The sequence below is a fragment of the Fomitopsis serialis genome (genome assembly GCF_022376445.1).
Source record: "Fomitopsis serialis strain Sig1Antser10 chromosome Unknown B0H18scaffold_110, whole genome shotgun sequence".
NCBI lineage: Eukaryota > Fungi > Basidiomycota > Agaricomycetes > Polyporales > Fomitopsidaceae > Fomitopsis > Fomitopsis serialis.
Window position 1 is genome coordinate 85,661 of NW_025955070.1, and position 26,523 is coordinate 112,183.

The following is a 26,523-nucleotide window of genomic DNA, read 5'->3' on the forward strand; positions in this document are numbered from 1 at the left end:
CGTCCTCCTGCCACATGGCCGTATCGTCCGGGTACACAGTCGGGCGTTCCCCGCTCCCCACACACATGAAGACGGACGCAGTGGTGGCGTGTCGGGCGCGACTATCTGCACACGGAGGACGAGTGCCGTGCATCGAGAACCAGAGGCGCCGTGCCCGAACGGAGAGGGGGAGAGGCGATGAGTACATGCGCAGCGTGACCGACCATGCTCTCGGGGGTCGCCCCGGCTCGTCGTTCGACGACTCCATTCCGACGGCTTTTGCCGCTCATGCGGCTCTGCAACGTCTTCCAGCGTGAGTGGACGCGAGTGCGTGGCGAGCAGCCAGGGCGCAGTACTCTGGCAAGCGCGTCCTGGTCGTACTCGGCGCTGCCATACGGCGTGTCCGTGCCGAGCGGGAGCCTGGCAAGCGCGGCGCGTCAGCTTTCGAACGCACCACGCTCGTCGTTGCTTGTCGCCGCGAGCGACCTTCGCCCTTCTCTGCCTCCAGTTACGTCCACCGCTCGTCCGTCTGCGGCGCCCGCCACTGGCCCCGGTCGTACCAGCCCGCCACGCTGGTCGCGTCAGTCGCCTCGTGGCACGTCTGTCCACTCGACCCGCTGCGCCGCCGTTCACCGCGCGAACCAGTGCGCGTCACTGCGTGCGCTGCTCCGCACGAGACCCGGCCATGCATTTGCGTCCGCCGTCCGTTCGTCTACGCCGACTCCACCTCGTCATCGCCCATCCCTCAGGCTCCCTGTCCCCTTCAGCGAACGCGCACTACTAGCACCCATGCCGTCCGCGTCTCCCTCGACACTCTGCCCCCTCCGTCCCTCAAAGCCCGTCCTCTCAGATCGACATCCGTCCACCGCGGTCGCCTGGAGAAGAGAAGCCGCGGTTGGCGTGCGCTCCCGTGGTGAGCAGGTCCCTCGCCTCTCGTCCGCACGCTGCTCACGCGGACGCGGAGCCGTGTTCAACGACACTCGTCTGCTCGTCGTGGCGGGTGGTGGTCGGTACGCGCCGCTGGTGAGTACTCACGCGCGTTCGTGCTGTGCTCCGCTGACGGACGGTGCTTCGTCCGTCCAGCAGACTGCTGGTGTTGGGCCCCGGCGAGTGGGATGCGCTCTGCAGAGAAGATCGTCCATTGCGAGTCGCGCTCCTTGCGTCTTGTGCGCTCGAAACGCGTGTGACGTGCACGTCGCGGCGGTTGCGCTGCGTGCGGTTTGTTGGCCACGGGCACCGGGGATGCGGTCGTGCGCGAAGGGCTGGCAGTGCTCTGCACGTCGAGAGACGTTCTGGAGTGTGCGGGTGATGACGCAGGCGACGCACGACACTTGTGAGCCTGTCCGTCGCAAGTCGTCTGCTGGCCGACGGTCGACTAGGGCAGTCACGAGCACGGACGCTCGTGGCTGGGCACGGTGCGGAAGATGGCGAGAGTGGGATGCCTCCACGACTGCAGTGCAGCGAGAGGTCGACGTGCGGCGGGGCGAGAGCCCGAGGCAGGCAACGGCGGGCGAGTAGACGCCCCTTGACAGGCCGGACACAGCGCACGGAAGTCAAGCTTCATGCACACTGACGCACGCGGTGAGTGCTTGCCTCCCTTGATGATATGCCAGCTATACCATTCTGACCAGTTTCGGCACCGCGAACGCACGAACCGTTCTGGCTTATTCCGGTGCGGGCAAGCCTCTGACCACTAACCATCGCAGGCAACGACCTGCCGCCAAGAGGCTGAGAGCCCAATTGTCCCTCAATCCTGTCCGACAGCGGACACGTCAGGCAGTAATTGACGTCTGCTGTGGCCAGTCGCGGTTCGCCCTGCACTACATAGGTCCGCTGCTAGCGCTCATCTTCGCTTATGTAGTCCCTCACTCGTACGCTGATAGCAATCATCAGAGATGCAGGCGACGAACCATCATGCATCATGCGCTGAGCGACGACATATGGTCCATGATCCTCGCCCTCGTCCGCGTCAACGGCGCGCGCAGGCTTTCCCTCGCACCTCGACACATTCGTCCCGCAGCTTTAGAGTGACTCGACCACACTGTCTCTGAGTTGCGCGGTGCTGATGTTGTATTGCGTAGGTATTTGCGTATCCTTGTGAACTAGCCTCTTGCTCGTGCATTCTGCCTGGGCTCATTTTGGTGCGCGGGGTCATGGTCACAGTGTAGACCGCATTGCAACTGCTCACGTCGGTTGCGTCCTTCAAGACTGCAGAAATGGCTCGTAAACGTGAGTTCAAGCCAGCCTGCATGAGACTCAACTTTGAGCTTCTTCGTTTCGTTTCGAGCCGTCGTTGTTAGTGGCCCGCGCAACCATGGTAGAAATGGCGCAAGAAATGTCCCTTCACTGCTGTGTATATGCGCTGATGTAGGGAGATGCAATCACAACGGACGGTCCGTCTGGGGGTGCAATTGGCGGTGGGTACGGTGTCTACGGCCAATACATTGCGCTGCACAAATTCTATACGAACGTTATGCGGAGATTTTGTACTCATATTCAATTAATATCATTCGACTCTGCATCAGTTGGCGCATATAAGGTGTTGCACATGTCCAACACACCGTGACCAGTATATCATCTCGACCTCTTCTCGATCCCTTGCCAACGTTAACACTTGACGCGTCTCTCGGGATTCGGAGGTCTGAACTCTGCGCGTATGGCAACGACCGTCGACGAGAGCAGTGCCGCCATAGACACTGTGACCGCGTCAGCCACGTGCTCGCGACATTGATCGTAGCTTACCTAATCCAGACAGAGACCCAGTTCGACCACCACTGGCACTACAACCCCGAGCAACCTCTCAGCAACTGCAAAGTTACGACACTAGTGCCGATTTGGCACTGACTTAAAGGCTCTTCACTGTATGTATGTACGCTGTTCCTCCGGTGACGCGCTGTATGGGCGCTGGCGCCGCGTTGCCTCTCTAATATCTGATCGCATTCAAGTTAGTTGATTCAATATGTAGTTAAGCCGCAGCGACTGCTTGAAATCGAACGACCATCGTTCCCCGTTTTCACCTCTCAGTAGATCTTCCCAGTAAGATTCGTCTTATGCTGCATGGTCGCGTATGGCACACCGCTTACGCTTAGTATCAACAGATTCATTCGAGTCGGAACGGAAACATTGATTGCTATCCGCTAGTCGCCGTGGGTAGTTCTAGCCTGTCTTCGCGTTCATGACGCTGATTCCCTCTTAGAGAACCACACCTATCAAGATGTCAGCTACTACCAGTCTCGACACTTTAAATGACGACGTCCTCAGCATCATCGTTGCAACACTATCGCACCAAGATGCTGCCACGCTGGCCTTGGTATCCCGTGCCGTCAGCGCCATTCCTAGGCGACGTATACTCTCCTCCATCGTGCTAGGGGCGCCAGGTGCCGGCCTCCGCTTCCATAGTTTCATGCTCGAGGAGGACGATGGGTTGCGTCTTCAGTGTCTAAGAAGGCTCACCGTCTACTATGAGCCATTCGACAACTCACAGGACATTTCCGAGGCCGATGGGTACTCGCGAATCGCCAGCGTCTTGGAAAGGGCACGCAACCTGAGGGCGCTCCACGTGAAGGGCATAGAAACACTTCTGACGAGTCAGAACGGGCATATCCTCGGCAACGCCATCGCGTTACTAAATCATCTTCAAGAAGTCGTCCTATTCGACATCGGCGAAGAAAGCACAAAGCTCTGCGAGAGATTGACCTGTCATCCGGAAGTGGTCACCCTAGGAGGACTACGCATGGAGAACTCCATGTTCCCCGTTCTTCCCTTTCTACAGAACACGTCGACGATAATTCTCTATGGCGACATACATACGGCATACAGGGAAGCTGAAGTGCATCTACCTCTTCCTCCACCGACTACCCTGTGGCCCAACACACACGACCTACGTCTCAACAACATGGATCCGATGCAAATTGTCTCTCTCTGCCCTAATCTTGCATGTCTAGACGTGTCTTTTTGGTCCTCGTACACCCATAGCGCCGGTGTGTACGCAAGCTACAACCCAAGGGACGAAGACTACGCATACACCAGCAATACCGCCCTGATTCCTCCCATCACCGCGCGTCTGCGTGTCCTCAATGTTTATACGGACAGTTTTACGTCGTTCGATTTAAGCAGGACCGTCATCATGACAGTCCGTCTGACATATCCCGTGGTGCTCTCGATGCAGGTCAATTTCGGCAATATGGCGTTCTGGACGCAGCTCGCGGTGCTGGCCAAGCATCCAAACTCAAGGCTGCGATACCTCGATGTGCTGCTAGATGAGAGCAGTCCACTTGTGCAGAGTTGGCTGGTATGCCGTCTGAGACTCTCCTCTTTGACGACGTGTCTCACACTGCTGCCTTTCCTGCAGGACGAATGCCTCCCGCTGTTAGCTGACTGCGGGATTTTATGCGTGCACCTCAAATTCGTCAGATATGAGCACTATGTCCATTGGGGTGAAGGCTCCAGAGCCTCCAAGCCGCCAATCCGGGGGACTAGTTCATACTCGTTCAACAAGGCGTGGAAGAATCTGCGTGACGTGGCCTCGACCATACTCGTGGAGGCGATTCCCGACCTACGCTACGCTTTCGTGACATCTGGATACACAGTATTCCACCGCAATGGTCACGAAAACAAGCCAGTTGTTTGGCAGCCAGAGTGGGGACTCTACTGGCGTGTTGTGCGTCACAGCTTGGGGAAAGCTTCCGATTCCGAGTCGGCGGACGGTGATGAAGGACTCGACGGGTCGCGATTGGTAGGGATCAGCGACGAGGAGGGGCGGAGGATCGACGCGCTCATGCGTAGCGAGGACTTTGCGAGGACTCTGAGGTTCTAAAAGTGAGTACTTGCCATATAACATGCAGGTTGCGCAGTTGCAGATCACGCGGTGCGCAGGTGTATGTCTGTTATGCTATGGGCGCGATGCGCGCTGATGATCTGGTGATATTGGTAGAGTCATTCACAGTCCTCGTCTTAGTGTTGATTTGACGAAGTCCGTCTTTCTGTTGTAGCAACTCTGATGCAGGGAGCGTGACACCGAAATACTGTTCACTCGTTTGTAACACTCGTTGCTATATCCCATCGTGTAGACTTGTTACCTTTCTCCACAAGGCCGTTGATGGGCACAGCATCCCTTTAATCGTCGATACTGTGCGCTCCCCAAACTTATCGCGAGGCTGCATTCATCATCGTCCAGAAATCACATCGCTCGCTGGTCCGTCCCCTGAGCACCAGGTGTCGGCGTAGGAGAGACTGTGCTCGCCATCAAGCCGGGTGTTCCGAATCCGGGATGGTCTCGAGCTCGGTGCCAACACCAAGCCCATGCAAGCGTCTGTATATAAGTAAGTGGCCCACGACTTTTCAGCCTGAGCCAGATCGGCACCGCGTGAACGAAGTACTTATGTATGTACATCGACGGGACCGACAGATCGCTGTCAGGCCGACCAACCGCCAGTCTTGGGCCGCGCCACCGCCATCACACGAATTGATTACGTAATTGCACAACTCTTCCGAATGCGGCTATTGACAACATGCGGCTAAGCCGTCTTCTCTTGTCAGCTTCCCACTGGTTGCGTACCCTCAGACATATTGGACTTTCCTATTGTATGTATACCTCTTTATATGCGCTCCATGCGAAGTTGTGTCCAGTGAATGTTGAACACCACTGGCACTGGCAGAGCGGCCGACGCTGATCGATCATCGCCGCGGTTGCTTCAAGGCCTCTCCGGAAACCCCTGCCCAACCCACTCTAGCGACTCAACAAGATAACGGTGAGTACCAGTGTGTTCGTTCTGTCACACTCGTCATGACAATCATGCAGGTATCGTCTCAACAACTGGCCCATCAAGCATTGTCACCGAGCGAGCTGCGATAGCCAGTAAACTTGAACGGCAGGACTGCAATCACGACCAACTAGACAATTGAAGATCAATTCTGGCAAGTCTTACGGACAGGTTTCTCATTATCCGCTGAGAGGAGATCAATCTTTCACATCCCTGTAAGTGCTCGTTCGTTGAGCGGTGCATATGCAAGGCTAAAATTTGATGTCTTTCACCTTTCCTGAGGTTCGCACATTGGATGATGGTCGCTAGTATTCAAAATTTGAATGACGACATCCTCTTCATCATAGTCAAATTCCTCTCGCAGCGCGACGTCGGTCGGCTCGCATTGGCATCACGTACGATGAGTGCCGTCGCCCGGCGGCGCGTCCGCGAACAGACTCTTCCCAGAGCGTCGAATTCCACAACTTCATCCTCGGGGAAGACGGATACCGCCTTTGGTATCTGCGCAAGCTCACGATCCGCTTCTGCAACCGCCAGCATCGCAATCCAGCCGATGAGTACTCCCTGCTTGCTGCCGTCCTTGTACAAGCGCGAAACCTGCGTTCGCTTGTCGTGGCCTTTGATTTGCGGGACCCGATTATGGAGACTGAGTGCGGGCGTGTGCTCTGCGATGCCATTGATGCACTCCGTGACCTGCGCCGGTTCGTGCTGTACGGTATTACTGAGGACACTGTTGCGCTCTGCGAGAGGCTAACCTGCAAGCCGAAAGTAGTGCATCTGGAGGCTTGGGAGCCACTGCAGGAAGTGGAATATGATACGCTCGCCCACATACCCTTCCTGCGGAACACAGCGGAAGTGTACATGATCGACCTCGTGCTTCTGAACAAACCTGCCCCAGAACTACCTTCACCAATCTCGGCTGATCTGTGGCCTAGCACACACACCTTGCGGCTCAGCAACACAGATCCGTTGGCCTTCGTGAGGTTGTGCCCGAATCTTGCATGCCTCCATATAGCCTTCCTGTTGGTAACGCACGACAGCTCGGTGTTCCGCCCGGCCTACTACAGCTATACCCTTTCCTTCCCGGACAACGTCTCCGCACGCCTACGTGTACTCGAGGTCTTTGTCGAGCACGGTCGGTCCTGGCTCTATAATATCGTTATCGCCACAGTGTGCGCGACACATCCCGTGGTCTTCTCGATTCGGTTCCACTACGGCGACAGGGCACTTTGGAGGCGGCTTGCGGAGTTATTTGAGCGCCCAGGTGCGCGTCTACGATACCTCGACGTGCTGATGCATGACCTTGCCGACAAGGCGCAGAGATGGCTGGAGAGTTCTCACTGATTACCGTACCCTCCATCCCCATTCTGATACATTCCGCCACAGGACAAATGCCTCCCGCTCCTCTCCGCGAGTAACATAATCTGTGTCAGGCTCAAGCTTGTCGAGCAACTCAAGAGTGTCCGAGACGAGTTCCCCGGTCCTCAGGCTGACTCTGAATCCGAGTACGGAGACAGCGAGTGGGAGGCGCTGTGCGATGCGGCTCCTAGGCTGCTTGCGGAACGGATCCCGACTCTCCGCTACGCCGCCGTGTCGTGTGGGTACATGGTCGAGGACTTCGATGCTCCTAGATGCTCGAGCTACCGCGGACGGGCGCGGTGGTGGCGAGTTGTGTCGGAGTCCGGTGATGGGGCGGCCGAGGAGCGCGCATTGGAGTTGGTTGAGGTTAGTATGGAAGAGGGGCAGAGGCTGGATGAGTACATGCGCAGCGAGGCTTTCGCGGATACTTTGCAGCTTTAAAGTGAGTTAGTAACGCAGTGTTCAAGCTGTGCAGTGCTGACACTGTGATGCGTAGGTACCGTGATTGTACAATATCCGAATATGACCGCGATTCACTGGCACTCTACTTTGGTCGTGCATTCTGCCCAGGCTCATTCTGCGATGCGGGATAAGGATCCGTCAGCTGAGGCTACTCAGACGTCCACGCGTCACACATGAGGCCTCAAAACCGACGCTAGGACATGGTGAGTGCTACAGTCTGATACCTCTGTGCCGTGTGAGTGGACTGACCGGAACGAATTGTCAGCTTGACGAGGGCGTCGTCTGACGTCGACGAAGGGAGGTGCCATCTAACTTGTGTGATAGCTTTGCCCTCGAAGACGACCTTGTGTCGGAGACATGAGCGGGTGAGTATTATTTGAATGCGGCGGCTTCGCTCTACTGCAATCGACAGTCAGGCCGCGGCAGCTTGATAGAAGCATACTCCAAAGGGGCTTCCTGTACGTCTGCCCGAGTCGTTAGCGTTCGGACCCTTGGAATGTCCCAAATGCGACCGTGATTCTCGCTCGGAATGTAAGTTGCGCCTCGTATCGTATCCTGCACCCTGGATTGCTCACTGCCAGCCTAATAGTCGTGGATACGCGATGTCTCCAACCGTAGTCAGTGACGAGGAATGATGTTTTACCTTCGGAGCATATCAGCTGTACGTGTGTTATTTGAATAGTTCACAGTACGTGACTGATTCTGTGTGAAGAATGCCGGTGCTATCCTACATAGCATGAACGACAACGAATGACGGAGTGGACGGTAGTTCTTTCTCCTTTGGCGAGCGTCTCGTCAAGACTGCGCAATCTACAGCTTCAGTTGAGATTGCTCGCAGCTTAGCTGAAGGGCTCATGTCGCCAAAGCAACTTGAAACCGCTCGTTGCGGAGCCTGATCCCCCAGTTAATTCGAATTCAATGCAGCAGTAGCTGCACGAGCTTGCGGTTGCTGTCCAATGATGGCGAACGGAATGTTTCGACAGATTTACATGCTCAAAGTTCAGCGTTCATAGTCGGCCGCCCGTCACCATCTTCAAGTCGCAAGCCTGTGACGGTACGTTCCCATCGACTCCGCAACGTCACTTACTAACGTCGAAAACGTGAGGAGGAGCGTCTGTGGCTCGGCCGATGCGATCTGTTACATAATACAATGTGGCGTGCTGGGATAGGCAGATGCTCAGGAAGGTCACGACTTCTTGATACATACGGCGACCTACGTTACCGTAGCACAGAGTCTCAACATCGCCACGGTGAGTTCTTAAGTACTTGATTCTGAACCGACTTGTCGCTGATCTGACTGATATCTGTACAAGCCTGTGTGACGGACCCAGCATGGATGGAACAGGCTATGAGCACCTACCCACGCGGCACGACGTGCTGAACGCGGACATATGGTCCATGATCCTCTCCTTCGTCGATCTCGCCGACGCGCCGAGCCTCTCCCTCGTCTCCCGAGCTATTCACCCCCATGCTCGGCGTATTGTGCTCTCGTGCGCAGACATATTCCAGCAAGACCAGCTTACCAGGGCCTGCGCATTCCTGCTAGATGACCCGCATCATCGAGCATGTTGGTTGCGTGAGCTCCACATAGACGGTGACGCTCTGCAGGACCTGGAGGACCGCTGGGAGAGCGCGGAGGGGTTGGCGATCGCTGCACAGCTCGCAGAGCTCCTGCATGCGGCGCAGAACATCCACACTCTCGCGCTGCCCCACGTGGAATCGTTGTTGGAGGTGGACGCAGGCGTCGGTGCGGCTCTGATCTCGCTCAAACAACTCCAGGTCGTCAGTCTCTCTGGCATACTCACTGGCGCACTGGATGTCGCGAACAAAATGGCTAGCCGCCCTACGGAAGTGTATCTCAACTTCGCCTCGCCTTCATCATCATATGACATGGCCGAATATTTTATGCTGCTCAGCCACCTGACCCTATTCAGCAACGCACACACGGTGGAGGTCGTCTTCTTCGACATATCCCGCCCAGACAGGTTCGAAAAACCTTCAGACTTCAGCTTCGAGATCCCTCAGCTCGGCCAACACTCGACCGTACGCGAAGTCGGCCTCAGGTACAGCGGCCCCCTCCCGCTGTTCCACATCTTCCCGAACATGGAGGTCCTGCGCATGCGTTGCATGGACGAGACCTTCGAGAACTTCGACTGGCAGGACTGGGCGTGGACAGAGTCCGTCCCGCTTGTCGACGTCACGGCGGACGACGACGACCAGCTCGTGTGCCTGGCGGGCGCACGTCCGCCGACCCTCCGCCAGCTGCACCTCCACGCGCCTCCCTTACGCAGCCCTGAGGGCGACTTCAGCGTCGACGATCTCCGCCCCGTCTGCTTGGCGTTTCCCCTCCAGGAGTGGCAGGCACCGTGGAACTACGACATCCCCATCTGGGCCGGCCATCTCGAGGCAACTCCGAGCCCGGAATTCGGGAGCCGGCTACGCTACCTGGAGGTCACCCCCGACTGCCACACGCAAGAGGACATGCCCGCCTCGTGGGTGGTGCGTCGGCGCCCGTCTTGCCCGGTCCTCGCAGTGCTAACCCCTTCGTTTCCAGGAATGGCTCCTCCCCGCGCTCCGCGAATCCACCCTCGTCTGCGTGCGTCTCAACTTCAACGTCGACACCCCATCCGGGACGGTGACGAAGCTCGACGAGGTCCGGCGCACGCTCGTCGAGAACGTCGCCTCGCTCCGTTACATCTGCATCGCCGTCGGACGAATCCCGCAGTCCGATCTGCTCTGGGCGTACGACTCGCGTGTCGAAGGCGAGTGCACTTGGTGGCGCGTGCGCGGAAAGCGCGCATCGACTCAGAGCGCATCTCGCCCGAGGCCGGTGAGCGCGTCGAGGAGTATCTACGCTCGGCGGAGTTCGAACGGACGTTGAGTCTGGATGGACTTGTGTTGGACGATGGGTAGGCCTGGTCTTTCCTTTGGGGAGCATACTTATGTCGCTTGCTCTCTTGCTTCGATGGGATGTGTTGGCCCTTTGTTGTACCGAATGAAGATGCGTGCAAACACGAGTTCTCAACAGCCAACAAAATATCGTATTCGGCTTGCAGGTCCGTGCTCCATCAGTCAATCCGACGGACATATCTCTGCCACTCGAAGCTTGTGATTTAATTATGAGATGCTAAGCCTCGAGATACGGACGGGAGTGGGGGCTCACCATTCTCGCCTCTGATGAAGTTCGACGATAGAATAGCGGCCTGTGCTCAGTGCCTGACAACCACACCAACAAGCAACGACCCTGTCCAAGTCAACGCGTCAATTGTGGGCATTGCATGCTCGTGAACCTACGGCAGACATCTCGTGGACGGTGGACCCAGATCTATTCTATTTGGGCCTCGTTACGCTTCTGCCCACTCACTCGATTCGTTCTACGCAATCGCGGCTCCCTGAATCCGCGGACTCGGTGGCACCTCCGGTGCTCCTTGCAATCACTGTCCGTTACAATCGTGACTGAGTAGTAGTCTGAACGTTTCATGGATACTAGCTTTTCCACTTCACGCTGAACGATTATTCCCGTTGCGACCGACGTGTCATAAATTCTTGTCAATATGTAGTCCTTCTGGCTATGAATGTGGCACGCTCGTGTCGTGCTCCGAGCGGCGTATCCATGACTTCATCGAGTGTCCTCAATTGAGCATACCCACTGATCGTACTTGAACGCAAATCGGGATCACTTATCTTGAACACGTGCCCCTGCTAAGTTCTTCTTGTTGATGCAGCAGTACATCTTGACGCATACGGCGACATACTCGTACGTAGCACCGAGTCGCAACATCGTCACGGTGAGTAAAGAACGTCTGTACCATGTACTTGCTGTGATTTGTCGCTGATCTGATTGATGGATCTGCCCATATCAGCCTGGTGCGACCAGTATGGATCGAGTGGGCCACGGGTACCCATCAGTGAGGGCCGACGTGCTGAACGAGGATGTATGGTTCACTGTCCTCTCCTTCATCGATCCCACCGATGCGCCTAATCTCTCCCTTGTCTCTCGAACCATTCACCGCCTGCTCGCCGTATCATCCTCTCTCGTGCCGACATCTCCCAGAAAAGCCAGCTTTCCAAGGCCTGCGCCTTCCTGCTAGACGATCCGCGTCATCGCGCCTGCTGGCTACGTGAACTCCACGTACACCACAACGTCCTTCAGGACGTTATTGGTTGCTGGCGCAGCACGGAGGGTTCGTCGTTCGCTGGGAAGCTTGCCGGGCTCCTGCATGCTGCGCAGAATCTACGCACTCTCGCGCTGCCCGACGTAGAGTCGTTGCTGGTGGCTGACCCGTGCGTCGGTGAGGCTCTGATCTCCCTCAAGCAGCTCCACGTTGTCAGGCTTTGTGGCGTACTCATTCGGGCGCTGGACGTCGCCAACCAGATGGTGAGCCGCCCTTCGGACGTGTCTCTGGACTTCGACAAGCGCAGGCGGTGGGGCATCTTGCACAGCGTCAACGAGTATATCATGCTGCTCAGCCACCTAGCCTTGTTCAGCAACGCGCATGTGGTCGAGATCTCCTCCCTCGACATGCCCCCCCATGGCAGGTGCAAGCAACCGTCAGACTTCGACTTCGGGCTCCCACAGCTCGGCCAGCACTCGACCGTGCGCGAAGTCCGGCTCAGGCGCAGCGGCCCCCTCCCGTTCTTCCACATCTTCCCGAGCATGGAGGTCCTGCGCATGCACAGCATGCACACGTCCTTCGAAAAATTTGACTGGCGGCAGTGGGCGTGCACCGAGTCAGTCCCTCTGGTCGACGTCACGGCCGACAATGACGACCAGCTTGTGTGCCTTGCGGGTATGCGCGCCCCGACCGTCCGCCGGCTGCACCTCCACGCGGGGCCCTCACGCGGCCTCGGGGACGACTTTAACGCCGCTTGTTTACGCCCCATTTGCTTCGTGTTCGCCATCGAATGGTGGGACGCCCCTTGGAACACGGACCTCCCCATCTGGTCCGGTCCTCTTGAGGCTATCGCAAGCCCGGCATTCGGAGGGCGGCTGCGCTATTTGGAGGTGACCGCCAAGTGTCACCCGCGAGAGGAAACACCTGACTTAGGGGTGGTGCGTCGGGCCGTCGACGCTCATGGTGCACTGTCCTCGCGGAGCTGACCGCCTCGTTTCCAGGATTTGCGCCTCCCCGCGCTCCGCGAATCCACCCTTGTCTGCATGCGCCTCAACGTCGAAGTCGGCACACTGTCCAGGGACGTGTCCGAGTTCGACGGTTTCCGAATGACGCTCGCCAAGGCAGTCCCCTCGCTCCGCTACGTCTGCATCTCAGTCGACCACAACCCGCAGACCAATCCGTTCTGCGCACACTACACGGACGTTCATGGCGAATGCGCTTGGTGGCGCGTCCGTGGCCGAGCAGGCGTCGACTCGGAGCGCATCTCGTGCGAGGCCGGCGAGCGCGTCGAGGAGTACCTGCATTCGGCGGAGTTCGAGAGGACCATGAGTCTGGAGGGGCTTAGGCTGGACGATGGGTGAAGCTGGTCTTTCCTTTGTTGCGCATACGTCGCGTGCTCCAGTTCTCGTCATAGTCGTGAGTAACAGTTCCCTGCGATTGTGATCTAGGAATTGAACGGCAGGTTCTGTTCGACGTTCATGAATGAACGATGATTCCCCTCACTGGCAACAGTTCCTCTGGATACGAACTTGGCACCGCAACTCGTGTTGCGCTCCGGCAAGCGGCGAAATCACCGTTCACTTTCATCTACAGAAGTTCGTAGGACAGCTACGAATGGGCGACGTTCGCTGTTCCCGCATCATTTCAAAGACGGCCGCTGGCATCGCAGCGTCGGAGTCTGTCACGGACACTGCTGGGCGGTTGATTGCCTCTGACTCTGGTCGCCAGGAATGGCAAATGGAATGCCAGATCGACCGAAATGTGACGAGCAGGTTGAAATTAGACCCTCACTATGAAGCGGTGTCTTGAGCACCACGCTGCGTCGGACTCAAGGCTTAGACTTTGATCTATGCGAGGTCAAATCGTGACCTGAAGGTGTAGCAGCACCTGGTCGTCTTCCCCCTCGCTCAAGCCAACCGGACTACCCCTGTTCAGGCGACAGACGTTGCATCTCACGTCTGTGTTCGAAGCGACAGATGCGCTGTCCGTCACCGCACCATTGTGCGTTATCATTTGTCTGAACTCTAAGCAACGTTGGCTGTGCCGGCGTGCAATTGGACCACCCTGGGATTATATAGCCGCGACACCCTCGGAAGAGGGACGTGCTCAGTACTCGTCACACTAAGTATGTCTGATCTGCAATATGGATTGAACACATCTGTGGGTTTCATCTTCGATGGGGTTGCACTCTCCGTCATGTACGTAGGCAGCTCGCTACGTCCTCGTGACCCTCCTGACGGAATAACAGGCTTTACGGGATCACATTGGGTCAGGTCACGTACTACTTCAAGACTTACCAAGAAGACCCGCCACAAATGCGGCTCATGGTGCGTGCTCCGAGCCACCTTATTTTGCGTATGAACGTGCTAACGTACGAGTAGGTGGCCATACTGCTGTAAGTCGCTCACCGAGTCATCAAGGTCTGCCCGTACCGACACCAAGTTTCCACTGGCAGTGGGTGCGAGACGGTCAAAGTTGCGATGAATGTCAAGGTGCACTCCCTTCCTGTGCGCATGCTGCGCTTGAGGTCTGACGCGTAACACGCAGCTCTTCTGGTTGTCTTTGATTCTGCACCGCGCCGACAACTTTTCCTTCATTCGGTACCCGGTGTATGATCTCGTCGTCTCCACGTGGTGACTGGCGACTTACTGCTTGCGTCTTCCACATTCAGCACCCTTACCGTGAGTGTTCCATGCATCGACTTTTCTGTAGCAGCTCACCATACTTACCGCGGCGTAGATTCAGACCGTCTTTTCTGTGAGTGAGTCATTCGGCTGAGTAGATGTATGCTAATCATCATACTCCTAGTACGTCGTCATGTTCATCGTTCAATGGTATGTCCCGCCCTCTCTATGTCTAGATTTTGTCGCATATGCAGAACAGTTTCTACATTTTCAATATCAAAATAAGTGAGCGCCGTCAATGGTGCTCGGTGCCACTGCTCATCCACTTACCCGTAGTTCTCGCCCGCAAATGGTACTGTCGACCGGTCATCTACTTCGCGGTACGCCTTGCCGTGCTAACCCGAGCATACACCGTGCTGACGGTTTCTCCGGGGCAGGTATTGCTCTCTGTGGGGTCGCTCGGTGCGCTACTGCTCATCTTCCGCATTCAAGACCCTGAGCTGACCGACGTATGTCGTGTAGTGATCGGATGTACAAGTACCTTAGCTATATTCATATCTTGTCCCGTGAACCATCCGTTGACTGACGACGGTGTATGCTAGTGGTCAACTATGAAGCGTGCGTCTTCTCGTGTCCTTTCTCGAACATCGCACCGACTGAATATGCGCAGATATAACCATCCGGTCAACGCCTTTGACGTCGCTGGCCAAACACAGGTAAGTACATTCCCAGTAGACGTCCATACGCCCGAGGCTCAACTCGAGCATAGATGTTCGCGCTGTCGTCCCCGATTGTCACGCAGGCTGCGGACGTCTGGATCGCTGCATCCCTGTGCTACGGACTATACGGCGCGAGAAGCGGGTACGATGCGTGCGTCACGGTGTCGATGTATAACGTCCCGTTGTCCTGTTAATTCACGGCTCCCGACAGCACACGGAACATCTTGGTCCGACTGATCATGTACACCGCGAATCGCAGTCTTCTACTATGGTGAGTGCAAGAATAGTCATGTAAACGACGCTGGTGTTGACTGCGGACTTGAACATTATCCGCGGCAGTCTCCTCCAAGCCATCCAGGTCGTCATCGTGCGTGATAGCCGTTCGATACGTCAACCCCTACTTTTTCTCACGCACATACCACAATTGACAGTGGTCGCTGCCCGTCAGCTCCGTCCACGGAGCGACCTCGCTCATCTACTTTCCCCAGAGTGCCGGTGAGGCTTGAACGCTTGAATCTGTCGCTTTCAGCGCGGAGGACCATGTTGTCACTGACCTCCGTTCACCACTGTCTAGTCTATCTCAGTAGTGCACTGGCCATGTAAGTAAGCCCGGGCCGTTCTGCTGATCGCCGTCGCTCACCTCCCGTTGGCAGGCTGAACGTGCGCCGACATATTCGGTCTCGGAAGACGTTCGAGAGGACTGTTACGAGGCGAGTGGTCGGTACGCGTGCAGGCTGCGGATGTTCACGTCGATTGTTTTCAGGGCCCAGGTGGCGTTGCGACTTACCTGCGAGGAACCGTCCGCGGCCAATAACCTCACGGGTATCGGTGAGGTCTAGGGCTCGAATGAAGTAGCTACCCAGAACGTAAGAGTAGGCGATGATTGTACAAGTAAAACACGCCCGCTAAACTCGCGGCCTGACGAGCGAGCAAATTTGATGCTAGATGGTTCAGTACGTGCGATGCAGGGGTCACAATAGGGCCGATACAAAGGCTACGTGGCCCACGCCGCCGCCAGCGTGAGTAGGCGTGTTCGCGGGTCGTCGGATGATTCCATCCACGGGAACGTCACCCTTAAATTCCGTAGTACGGCCGTGACCCATTCGCGTGAAGCGAAGCACTTGAGCGGGATTGTGTTGCCATTGATCTGCTCCGCAATACCGGATCACTGACGATTTCAGTAGACCGCAGCGAATACGGTCAGACATGTACAACTGACAGCGTGTCGTTCAGTGCAAGCCCATCCAGGTTCAACTGACTCTCGAATTCATCATGGCCTGGATAGTGGCCGAGTCGGAAGCTGATACCACGAACCAAACTCATCCCGCGCCCTCATCAAGCCTGTGTCAGGTACCACTTGTAGGTTAATGGCTGCATTGACCATTCATCCTTCAGAGCCCGCCGCCGCCACGGTTGCAACAGAGACGGACAGGCGCACCACATGCCGCCAACCCTACTCATCGTCCAACCGAAGCCCATCCAGACTCAGCGACCTCTCGAAGTCCGCCGAGTGCAGATACTCCTCGACGCGCGCGCCGGCCTCGCACGAGATACGCTCCGAGTCCGACCCGCGCATGGTACGCCCACATCCGGACCTCGTCTGGAGAGTAGCATGACCGTTAAATTGTTAAGGTATTGACACGCTTACACGACGCACTCCTACGCACCTTCTGCACCCCCTCCGTCGCACCCTCCTTCGCCTGCTCCGCCACGCCCTTCAGCTGTCCGCCCGCCTCCGCCGCGGCCTTCTCCAGTAATCCCACCCTACGTACCACTGAGAACGAACCCGTCCAATGATAGCTTCCGCTCGAAGTCTGCAGAGCGCATGTATTGCTCCACCCGCTCGCCAGCCTCGTTCGATATACTCTCCACGCTTCGTTGGCCTGCATCCATATGCACGCGCCACCAAGTGAACTCCTTGAGTTCCTGTTCTGCAGAGGATGTGGGCTCCATGGTAATGCATATGAACTGGACCGAAGATACATGTTGTGCCACTCGTTGAGCGGCATCATGCATGGTCAAAGGTCGTTCGGATCGCAGAGTTGCTGACGCCCGGTCGACTCTGAAGTTGAGTCGCATACATAGGAGGCTGGAGTCGCGGTTGGACCGGCCGGTGGCCGGGAGAAACCATTCCTAACAGGGGAATCCTTGTGTGAGCGGGTGAGATGGTTCACTGTACTCGGACGCACCGTCCACAGCAATGGGCACTGGTTGTCACATGTACAATCAAACGTGACTTCGAAGTACCGCAGGCGCCCCTGGGGGCAAAGGACGGTTTGGAACAAACCAGCCCAGTTACTGAGGCTGCCTGGGCTTTGCATGTCGCGGAAAAAGGTGCATGATAGACAAATGGGTCTTGTAGATTGCAAGGTGCTGGCGAGTCGATCAAGGATATGATCAGATGAAGCATAGCAATACAGGTAGAGTCGACGAATCAGCGCCGTCGTGAAATGGACCAGCTCCTGAAATGAGACAGTAACGTCCAGAAGGGGCACAGATGCTGGCCACATCCATTTTTGCGGAGTGAACTTGAAGGCATGCGCGCGCAGTGTATGCATGTTGGGGAAGACATGGAACACGGGCAATGCCTCGCGACTAGTCAGACGGACCTCACGCACAGCAGGCAGCTGTCCAAGCTGCCCAAGGGGAAACTGGGCAGATGAATCCCTATCCAAGTCTGGATGGCTATTCAGCTCCACGGTGTGCACGTCGCGGAATAAGTCGAAGTGGCTCAGAGCGACGAGGTTGCCAAGCACCGAGGATCGTAGGTCAAACGAGAGCACCACTGTTGTTGGTCGGCTCTTCATCTGGCTTACTACATGGAGTGCACGAGATGGTATGTTTTGAGTTGAATAACCTTCAGGCCCTCCAACGATACGAGAGCGTCGCCGATGCGTGGTTCCACTTCGAGCAAATCATGCGTGAGAGTAAGAGCTAGGACACGAAGGTTTCGTGCCGAACCAAGGAGACCTGCCAACTGTTCACACAGCGGCTTGGACAGGCTTTTGGGCCGCGCATCCACGCGCTCATTTCTCAGGGCTCTATAGTGTATGTGGAGTTCACGAAGCCAGGAGGCACGAGACCGAGGATTGCCTAGCATGAAGGCGCAGATCTTCGCGAAATGGCCTGGTCGAGACGTCTCAGCACGCGACAGGATGACGCATCTGGCGATGGGGTGGATATGTCGAGACGTGAGGGAAAGACTGCGAGCGTCGTCCAGATGGACGAGCGATAGGATGATGGACCATACGTCTTGGTTCAACCGCGATGCCTGAGATTGCATTCTGATGCTACGCGCGATTAGTACAGAGGCGGGACAACAGAACGCAGGTACGACTGACGTGTGTGGCGACAACCCAGTGGTCGTCGTGAGTGGCTGTATAGGACCTTGTGTGCTGGATCGGCCGCGTGGTGGCAGTACTTACAAGTAAGGTAGCGGCGGTGGCTGAGCCACACCGATTCGGATCGACCGGCGATCACGCTGCGAGCGAGAGCACAATAGACGTTTGTCGTCTCTTAAGGGTAGAGATCACTTGCGCAATGCGCATGCAGATTCAAGTTCAAGAAGACGTGTGAACACAGGCCGAGATTCGAGTGATTCCGGTAGAATTGAGCTGCAACTAAGTTGACCAACGACGGCGGTACTTATGCTACGCTACACCGCTACCGCCGCCAACGGATCCGCACAAAAATGCACTACCTTCCCCATCCTTTTGCACACGCACACGCAGACACGTCAAACAACCAAGCTCTGGGACTCCCACTGGGAGGCTGTTCCGGAAATGATACCCCCTCCACATTCAGCACTCCTTCAAACCACTGAACGCCTCGCGAAGGTAAGCTGAGTGGACAATGCGATCTCAACGAACCCCATGAAACAGCGCCCAGTACCGGGAGCGAGGACAACTTCTCTTTTACACGACAGCCGCCGACCGCACGAGCCCAGCCCGTCGTCGTCTCGCATTAATCCGACACCGAAGTAACATATTCGACTCTTGCGAGGTCCGCCGCGACGAAGAGGAGGCCGAGGATCGCACATGATCGGTGGAGAACAGCTTGACAGGATACGACGCTGACCGCGGAAGCGGTTGCTCTTCACAGGGATTTCGATCCGGAAGCCCTCGACATGACCATGTATGCTCCATCACTTTATATGATATTGCGACGACGGCGCGTCGTCTGTCTCTGATATTATAAGATGCTCACCGACGAGACGAGACCGCGGTACGGGACACATGAGAGGGCAGTGAAGCACAGACCATCTAGGACTCAGCCAAGACGAACCCATCCAGGCTTAACGTCTCCTCAAACTCGGCCGAGCGCATGTAGCGATCGACCCGCGCCCCAGCCTCGTCCGAGATCCACTCCGCGCATCGCTCGCCTGTGTCTGCGGACGTGGTTATCCGCCACCAGGTGCACTCCCCGAGGACACGAATCCGGAGACTAGACTCGGTAGACGCGTCATGGGCCTGTACCCGGCAACGGTGCAGATGTATCGAAGCGAAGGGACGAAATGGATCAGCCTGCAGCGGGCTGCGTCCACCTCGTCCCGCTGCGCCTGGGGCGGCAACCCCGGGGAGCCGAAGCGGGGTGCGCGGTCGAAGTTGAAGTGCACTTTGACGCACACGATAGCAGCCGGCGCGAGGAGGGGAATGAGCCACTTCTATGATCGTGGTCAGCGAGGCGAGAGTGAAGGATGAGTAGATGCACCACGAACGGCAGCGGCTTCTCCGCACGCCGGAAAGACAACACCTCGAGCTCGAGGCATCGCAGCCTCCCTTCGGGGCCCAGGTTCACTGTCAAGAACGACGCCCAGTGTTTCAGCGAGGCGGGCTCTCGAGGCCGACGCACACCAGTGCCGACGGACAGGTAGACGGGTCTCATCGCACGCAGGGGGCCGAATCCATCTCGCCGTGTCCCCGTGTTAACGTCCTGCCGATCCTGGAGTGCAGCCAGCGGACGGACGCGCTCGTAAAGCCACGTAGCACTGCCACTGTCGCATTGACCTCGACCAGAGGCATGTGCTGCGGCCACACGCATTGGTCCCATAACGGGTCATTGATGTCCGTCAAATACAGCGACTGCATACTAGGGAACAGCCGGTGCAAGGGGAGGATACTGCCCCCGTTGCCAAGGCGGACTATACGTACGCTCGGATGGCTGCTAAGATGCATATCAGAGCGGTACAGATCACCTGCGAGGGGCCCGAGGCAATCAATCTGCATGGCGTATGCCTTGTCGAACAAAGGCAGGTTGCTCAGCGAGATGAAATCCAGGTAATTCGGTACCCAGGAGGAGAAGGGCCTCACGAACTCGAGGGTCACATCCGAGGGGCGACTCGTCATCTTTCTGGCGAACTCCAAGGTGGGACGAGACACACCGGCGAGCTTGATGGTGTGGAGGTGCGCCAAAGAACTGAGAGCGCGGCCGAAGCGCGGCTCGACTTGGAGAGCCCTGTCCATGTCGCCGAGCGACAGAACACGGAGGTTCGGGGCTGCCTCGAGTAGGTTGGCCAGGAAGGTGTGCACCTGCAACGGTTCACGTTCAGGCTCCTCTGCGGCACGCTCGTAGTCTGTCGCAGGGATGGAGACGCAGAGCTCGTGCAACCACCAAGCGCGATCGCGGGGGTCGGCGAGCATGTAGGAGCACACCGTCTGTACTTGAGAAAATGTGGACGGTTCCGCGCGAGACAGGACGACGCATCGAGAGAGCGGACATATGTCGCGAGACGTGAGGACGGAGTGGCGGCAGCGGTGACTATCATTAAGCCACCCGAATTCGGAATGACCGATCACGCTGCGAGTGCGTAGTACACTGTAGTACATTTGCAAAAGTGCAGAGTCAAGTCCGAGAAGACATGAGAACACAGGTCGCCAACGGAGAATATCTCGCGATCCAAATGTAGAGGTTCGAGTAACATCTCGCGAGTGACCTGTGCAGACAAACCGCTCTCAAGGAACCCTGGCACGAAACAACGACCAGCGCCGAGCCCACGCGTCCATACGACACCTCGAGCGATAGCATAGCGTTGAATAACTAAACCAGGAGCGAGGACGACTTCTCTTTTACACGACCGCCGCCGACCGCACGGTGCCCAGCCCGTCGTCTCGCATTAATCCGACACCGAAGTAACATATAACTCTTACGGGCCAGACCCAGATCCGCTCGTCCGTGTCCCTCTGCAGCCAGACAGCCCAACGCGCACCGCTCACAGCAGGTCGCCCAGCGCTGCCATCTCCGGACCGCCGGCCTCCTGCGCAGCGAACGGACACCGTCAGATATACACAAAGAGAGGGAGAGGAGAGAAGCACGCACCCGCATGCCGATCTCCCAGTAGCTGTAAATGATCGTGACGGCCATGAGGATACCCGTGCCGCTGCCGATGGCGCCCATGAGGTCCGCCGCGACGGAGAGGAGGCCGAGGATCGCGCCGCCGAGCGCGGCCGCGGTGGGCACGACGCGCTTGAGCTCCTTGTACATCGAGCCCTCACGGTGGCCCGCCATCACCTGCGCAGTCGTCAGTCAGAAGGCTGGGCGAACGGAACGAGAACAGGAGGAACGCACCATCTGCTGGTCCTTGAGCTGCTTCGCGATGTCGCGCGGGCCGCTGCCGGAGACCTCGATCCACGTCTTGGAGAAGATCGCGCAGGCGGTGACGATGAAGCCGATATAGACCGCCGTGTGGATCGGGTCGAGGAAGGCCGCCTTGAGCGTGTGCGGCGGGGACATGTAGTACGCGATGCCCGACACGGCCGCGAGCTGGTGCGAGTCCTCCGTCGGCTGCCGATGCTTGTACGTCAGACGCGGTCAGAGGTGAAACAGCGGACACACGCACCTCCCAGATACCGAGCAGCTTGACGAGGAAGTTGTCCGGGAAGCGGCTGGCGAGCATCTGCGAGACGATGAACACGTTCGACGTGAGCGCACTCTCCAGCATGATCGGCATGTTGCTCGTGTAAAACAGCTTGACGGGGTACGAGCCGCGCTGGCCGCGGAAGCGGTTGCTCTTCACCGGGATCTCGATCCGGAAGCCCTGGAGGTAGATGACCACCACGAAGACGACCACGGTCGCGATGAGGTTCATGATGTTCGGCAGGCGCTCCCGCCAGAACGCCTCACGGAGCGCACGGCCCTTGTCGTTCCAGGTAAAGAGCAGGTGGAAGAGCGAGACGACCGCGCCCTCGAACTCGGGGCCGCGCCCGGTGTTGATCGTCGTCGGCGAGAACGCCTTCCAGACGATGGACTCGCAGATGTTGGTCGCGATGAACAGGGAGATGCCCGAGCCGAGCCCGTAGCCCTTCTGGAGGAGCTCGTCGAGGAGGATGACGATGAGCGAGGCGGAGATCAGCTGGATAATGAGGAGGAGGCAGATGCCGGCGCCGAGGTCATGGGGTTGGCCGTAGAGACCGGTGAGCACGTAGACGGTTGCTTGACCGAGGGAAATGATCAGGGCGAACACTGTGCAAAGCCCGTGAGCAGGTGGAAGCGGAAGACAGGAAAAGCGCGTTGTGCCGGAAGAGGCCCAATGAATTATCCAAAAAAATAAGGGAGCGTTTAGAAAGGCCCGATGCAGCACAGATGAGGTCCTTGTCCAGCTGATGACATGTGGCAAGACCGCACACGCAGAGATGAATTCTCCACAAAGCCTCGAAGCGCCGGAGTGGTGTAGTCCACCATCCGGGTCCATCGCATACTTTCTCGCCGTTAGTAATAGGAGCGGCATATCATTACAGCTAGGTCCATATCGTTGGGCCCCGCCCCGAAAGCGCGTATAGGAGTGGAGGTCGTCGCAAGTTGGTATTCAACAATCCGGGCACTGTGCCGCTCAATCTGGGCCACCGTAGCCACAGTCGCGGCGGCCTGGCTCAGCCTAGCCGTCGAAGTCCGCTGCGTCCAGCACGATCCCATATCAAACCCGCTGGACTCCGCCGATGTGTGTTTGAGAGGCGCGGAGCCCAACGATATGGACTTAGCTGTAAATCCTTTCCCTACAATCGTCGGCTGGCCGAATGGCAGAACCGGGTAGGTCATCCACATCCACTGTGGTACTGTCCTCCTGCAGCGGGACTACAGGCAGTGTGATGCGCGTCCGTCCGAAGACTGCGAGTCCACGCCAGTGCCAGTAGGCAGGCTACTAGATGCTCTGGTCGTGCCCGGCAAATGACTTCGCAGCGTGCTATGACCTGTCTCTGAGAGACCTAGCCACACGTCTGAAGCCGCAGCTGCCCACGCACCCTCAGACCGACACAAGTGGTGCAGTGTAAGGCTTCATCCCTCCATCCCGACGGGGATGCCCGCCGAATCCATGCTTGATCTCAAGTCCGAACAACGAATCACAGCATGCGCAGAGGCCTGATTTCATCGCGGATGAAAGCCCGAACCTGGCATTCGAGGCTCAAGCATCTCCGGGAGTCCTAGGACAGAAAATGCCAGGTTGTGTGTGCCTCCTCACCACCTCTCGCCCTCCCAAACCGCCGAGACAAAGTCAAGACTCACACTTTTGGGCGCCGCTGAACAGCGCGCGATCGTCCTTGAGGGAAAAGTCGACGTCGATGAGGTTTGCGCCTGCGAGGAGCTGCATGATCATCCCGGAGGTGACGATGGGGGTGATACCGAGCTCCATGAGGGTGCCGCGGTTGGAGGCGAGGATGACACGCATCCAGTAGAGGGGGTCAGCGGAGTCGGACGACATGATGCCGTAGAGGGGGACCTGGGAGCAGACCAAGAAGATGAGGAGCGTGACGGCCGTCCATAGTACTTTTTGGTTGAAGGGGACCTGCGGGTGGTCGCATCGTCAGTTCTCCAGGCTGAGGATGCGGGCGCACCTTGCGGTCGGGCGACGAGACCTCTGGAAGAATAGGGAGGAATGGCCGGACGAGGTTGAGGAACCGAACTATCGGCGGGTCAGCATTCGAGGAAGGTGAGTATTTCTGGGAGACTTACAACCGCTCATGGCTGGAAGAGTGAAGGGGAACCAACTCAAACGAGCGGCGGAGGTCAGAGAGTTGTATGCGTTGGCTCACAGGCGCCCACACGTAGCCACCGTCCCACTGACCTGGCACACAAATATGCCATAACACCTTCCCAGAGAGGTAACCCCGAGGCTGCCCGAGGTACTACCTTCCTGGCCTCTCGTTCTCGCGTCAGACAAGGATATCCTGAGGCACGAAGGTTGAAGGAATTGTCTACGTCTGCCTGGGGACACTAGTTCTTGCCACCCTACGTATGTACTTTACTCTGAACTGCCGTGCTCGCGGTACACGCACTAATCTTTCTATCTGTTTCATTAGCTGGAACGACTTGCAACTCCATGGCTTATCCCATTCAACAGTACAAATGGAACGATCTCGTATGGTCTGCCATCCTCTCTTTCACCCAACTCGACGACGCGCGCAGTCTGTCCCTTACGTGTCGCGATATATATCCGCTCTCTCGACGCGCCGTCCTGTCTCGCGCGGAGCCATCCACATTTTCTCAAGTACAGACAATATGCTCGTACAAGCTCGCCGACCCCCGCAATCGCGCCTGGTGGTTGCACGAGCTCTGCGTCTCCATCCCCGCGAAATACTGCTCGCGCGTCACAGAGGAGCCTGAGCCGTTGCCGGTGCACACCTCCCTCGCCAACCTACTCGAGGCGGCGCCGAACCTCCGTATTCTGTCTCTCTGCGACATGGACAGGTCCCTCCAAGTCGAGCCACGCTTCGGCCGCGCTCTCATCTCCTTGAGGTGTCTCCACACCCTCAAGCTAGGCGGCATGTCTCGCCCCACACTGGAGCTCGCCAGAAAGATGGCAAGTCGTCCCTCGGACGTGACCCTCGAGTTCGTGAGGCCGTTCTTCTACTGGACACCGGACTGCCGGGACATCGCCTCGCTGAGCAATCTGCCTCTGCTCGACAACGCACACACCGTGCACATTGATTGCCTCGGGCCCCTCGACGGCCGTCTGTACCGCTCTCGCATGGATCTTGGCAGCCATCCGAGCGTGCGCAAAGTCCGCCTCGGCAGCGGGGGCAGCGTCCTCCCCTTGCACCGCCTCTTCCCCAGCATGCAGTCGCTGTATTTGACGGACATCAACGTCCCGTTCTGGGAACAATGGGCGTGGCCGCAGAACGTGCCTCTGGTCGAGGTCAACGCGACAGTGGCAGCGCTCAAAGGTTTCACGAACGCGACCGTCCGCTCGTTGCACATCCAGGATCGGCTGGACGTTAACACGGGGACACGGCGAGATGGATTCGGCCCCCTGCGTGCGATGAGACCCGTCTGCCTGTCCGTCGGCTCTGGTGTGCGTCGCCCTCGAGAGCCCGCCTCGCTGAAACACTGGGCATCGTTCTTGACAGCGAACCTGGGCCCCGAAGGGAGGCTGCGATGCCTCGAGCTCGAGGCACTGTCTTTCCGGCGTGCAGAGAGGCCTCTGCCGTTCGTGGTGCGTCTACTTATTCTACTTCACTCTCGCCTCGCTCTCCCACGCTGACCGTGATCCTAGAAGTGGCTCCTTCCTTTCCTCGTGCCGTCCGCTCTCGTCTGCGTCAAACTGCACTTCAACTTCAACCGCGCACCCCGCTCCGGCGCCCCTGAGCTACCGCACCGTGCCCAGCAGGAGGTGGACGCGGCTCGCCGCATGCTCGTAGACTCCGTCCCCTCGCTCCAGTACATCTGCATCGTCGCCGGGTACAGACACCCCGACGCGCCCTCCGAGTCTGGTCTCCTTATTCGTGTCCTCGGGGAGTGCACCTGGTGGCGGATATCCACGTCCACAGACACGGGCGAGCGACGCGTGGAGCGGATCTCGGACGAGGCTGGGGCGCTGGTCGATCGCTACATGCGCTCGGCCGAGTTTGAGGAGACGTTGACCCTCGATCGGTTCGTCTTGGCTGAGTCCTAGATGGTATGTGTTTAGCCATCTCGTGACGCACCCTACTCGCTGAGCGACATGAAGACAGCGCCAACGCAGTGTTACTTGGCGCGAGCGAGGCTTGGAAACCTGTCGAGCCGCGCAATCGCGTGGGAGGTACACGGCGCGGAGAACTGGCATCGTGAGGCTTGGAGGCGTATATCAGTTGAACTAGGTGATTGAGATGCAATGCGACTCACTTGTGCGCTGTCGGAAGGTAGCAAGACAGTGCGTTGGTGGGTGTCTCGAGAGTTGAGAGACAGACGACGCGCATCGTTAATTCATGGTACTTAAACCGTGCGTAGTGTACTTCAATCCAGTTCATGTCTGGAGCAGTCCTAGTCATCGCCGACACACTTGCCCGGATACTGAACACTACTGATGCGAGTCGTGTTGAAAAGTCCAAGCCCCCAGTCGAGCGACGACTCGGAGCAGCCGACCCATGATCCTGTTGAAATCGCGAGACGGTCTACATTGACGACTTGTGCTCACATGCATCATGATGTCTCGAAATTGAATGCGCAAGTCACGATCTCACTCGTGATCGACGGTCGTTGCGAATCCCGGTGGCTCAGCCACTGCTGCCATAGTAGTGCACGACTATCACGCGAC

At 57.6% G+C, this 26,523-nt stretch overlaps 11 protein-coding genes across 11 annotated transcripts; 6 read left to right on the forward strand and 5 right to left on the reverse strand.

Moving 5' to 3' along the window:
* Positions 1–3,377: 3,377 nt before the first annotated feature.
* On the forward strand, positions 3,378–5,167 carry B0H18DRAFT_1036748 (uncharacterized protein). The gene is made up of 4 exons (XM_048030375.1): positions 3,378–4,270; positions 4,331–4,797; positions 4,855–4,908; positions 4,971–5,167. The coding sequence occupies exons 1-2, from the start codon at positions 3,383–3,385 to the stop codon at positions 4,793–4,795; spliced, it is 1,353 nt and encodes a 450-aa protein (XP_047887966.1). The 5' UTR covers positions 3,378–3,382; the 3' UTR covers positions 4,796–4,797; positions 4,855–4,908; positions 4,971–5,167.
* Positions 5,168–6,873: 1,706 nt separating this feature from the next.
* On the reverse strand, positions 6,874–7,520 carry B0H18DRAFT_1036751 (uncharacterized protein). The gene has a single exon (XM_048030376.1). It carries the CDS (start codon positions 7,105–7,107, stop codon positions 6,901–6,903), a length of 207 nt encoding a protein of 68 aa, XP_047887967.1. The 5' UTR covers positions 7,108–7,520; the 3' UTR covers positions 6,874–6,900.
* A 1,109-nt stretch (positions 7,521–8,629) lies between these two features.
* Positions 8,630–10,659, forward strand: B0H18DRAFT_56917 (uncharacterized protein). Its single transcript, XM_048038633.1, has 3 exons — positions 8,630–8,812; positions 8,876–10,061; positions 10,117–10,659. Exons 2-3 carry the CDS (start codon positions 8,895–8,897, stop codon positions 10,441–10,443), a joined length of 1,494 nt encoding a protein of 497 aa, XP_047887968.1. The 5' UTR covers positions 8,630–8,812; positions 8,876–8,894; the 3' UTR covers positions 10,444–10,659.
* A 647-nt stretch (positions 10,660–11,306) lies between these two features.
* On the forward strand, positions 11,307–11,795 carry B0H18DRAFT_56864 (uncharacterized protein). The gene is made up of 2 exons (XM_048038632.1): positions 11,307–11,350; positions 11,426–11,795. The coding sequence occupies exon 2, from the start codon at positions 11,441–11,443 to the stop codon at positions 11,651–11,653; it is 213 nt and encodes a 70-aa protein (XP_047887969.1). The 5' UTR covers positions 11,307–11,350; positions 11,426–11,440; the 3' UTR covers positions 11,654–11,795.
* B0H18DRAFT_56925 (uncharacterized protein) lies at positions 11,796–13,494 on the forward strand. The gene is made up of 3 exons (XM_048038634.1): positions 11,796–12,615; positions 12,679–13,093; positions 13,190–13,494. The coding sequence occupies exons 1-2, from the start codon at positions 11,938–11,940 to the stop codon at positions 13,036–13,038; spliced, it is 1,038 nt and encodes a 345-aa protein (XP_047887970.1). The 5' UTR covers positions 11,796–11,937; the 3' UTR covers positions 13,039–13,093; positions 13,190–13,494.
* Positions 13,495–13,804: 310 nt separating this feature from the next.
* On the forward strand, positions 13,805–15,859 carry B0H18DRAFT_1123950 (uncharacterized protein; the record flags this gene model as incomplete). Its single annotated transcript, XM_048034778.1, has 21 exons — positions 13,805–13,875; positions 13,926–14,004; positions 14,059–14,072; positions 14,133–14,169; positions 14,225–14,277; positions 14,349–14,358; positions 14,417–14,434; positions 14,486–14,511; positions 14,561–14,586; positions 14,638–14,681; positions 14,739–14,763; positions 14,824–14,838; positions 14,904–14,919; positions 14,972–15,017; positions 15,071–15,171; positions 15,232–15,291; positions 15,360–15,387; positions 15,452–15,515; positions 15,595–15,619; positions 15,674–15,737; positions 15,791–15,859. 21 exons carry the CDS (start codon positions 13,805–13,807, stop codon positions 15,857–15,859), a joined length of 891 nt encoding a protein of 296 aa, XP_047887971.1.
* Positions 15,860–16,473: 614 nt separating this feature from the next.
* B0H18DRAFT_958624 (uncharacterized protein) lies at positions 16,474–16,973 on the reverse strand (the record flags this gene model as incomplete). Its single annotated transcript, XM_048042713.1, has 3 exons — positions 16,474–16,620; positions 16,688–16,784; positions 16,807–16,973. The coding sequence occupies 3 exons, from the start codon at positions 16,971–16,973 to the stop codon at positions 16,474–16,476; spliced, it is 411 nt and encodes a 136-aa protein (XP_047887972.1).
* B0H18DRAFT_56965 (uncharacterized protein) lies at positions 16,928–18,014 on the reverse strand. Its single transcript, XM_048038635.1, has one exon. It carries the CDS (start codon positions 17,825–17,827, stop codon positions 17,039–17,041), a length of 789 nt encoding a protein of 262 aa, XP_047887973.1. The 5' UTR covers positions 17,828–18,014; the 3' UTR covers positions 16,928–17,038.
* A 1,268-nt stretch (positions 18,015–19,282) lies between these two features.
* Positions 19,283–20,659, reverse strand: B0H18DRAFT_1123952 (uncharacterized protein; the record flags this gene model as incomplete). Its single annotated transcript, XM_048034779.1, has 4 exons — positions 19,283–19,489; positions 19,564–19,683; positions 19,731–19,961; positions 20,027–20,659. The coding sequence occupies 4 exons, from the start codon at positions 20,657–20,659 to the stop codon at positions 19,283–19,285; spliced, it is 1,191 nt and encodes a 396-aa protein (XP_047887974.1).
* A 569-nt stretch (positions 20,660–21,228) lies between these two features.
* On the reverse strand, positions 21,229–23,973 carry B0H18DRAFT_1123953 (SecY protein; the record flags this gene model as incomplete). Its single annotated transcript, XM_048034780.1, has 7 exons — positions 21,229–21,273; positions 21,336–21,527; positions 21,585–21,800; positions 21,856–22,478; positions 23,517–23,796; positions 23,846–23,913; positions 23,964–23,973. 7 exons carry the CDS (start codon positions 23,971–23,973, stop codon positions 21,229–21,231), a joined length of 1,434 nt encoding a protein of 477 aa, XP_047887975.1.
* Positions 23,974–24,164: 191 nt separating this feature from the next.
* B0H18DRAFT_1036788 (uncharacterized protein) lies at positions 24,165–26,276 on the forward strand. Its single transcript, XM_048030377.1, has 3 exons — positions 24,165–24,243; positions 24,311–25,443; positions 25,504–26,276. The coding sequence occupies exons 2-3, from the start codon at positions 24,331–24,333 to the stop codon at positions 25,900–25,902; spliced, it is 1,512 nt and encodes a 503-aa protein (XP_047887976.1). The 5' UTR covers positions 24,165–24,243; positions 24,311–24,330; the 3' UTR covers positions 25,903–26,276.
* Positions 26,277–26,523: the final 247 nt, after the last annotated feature.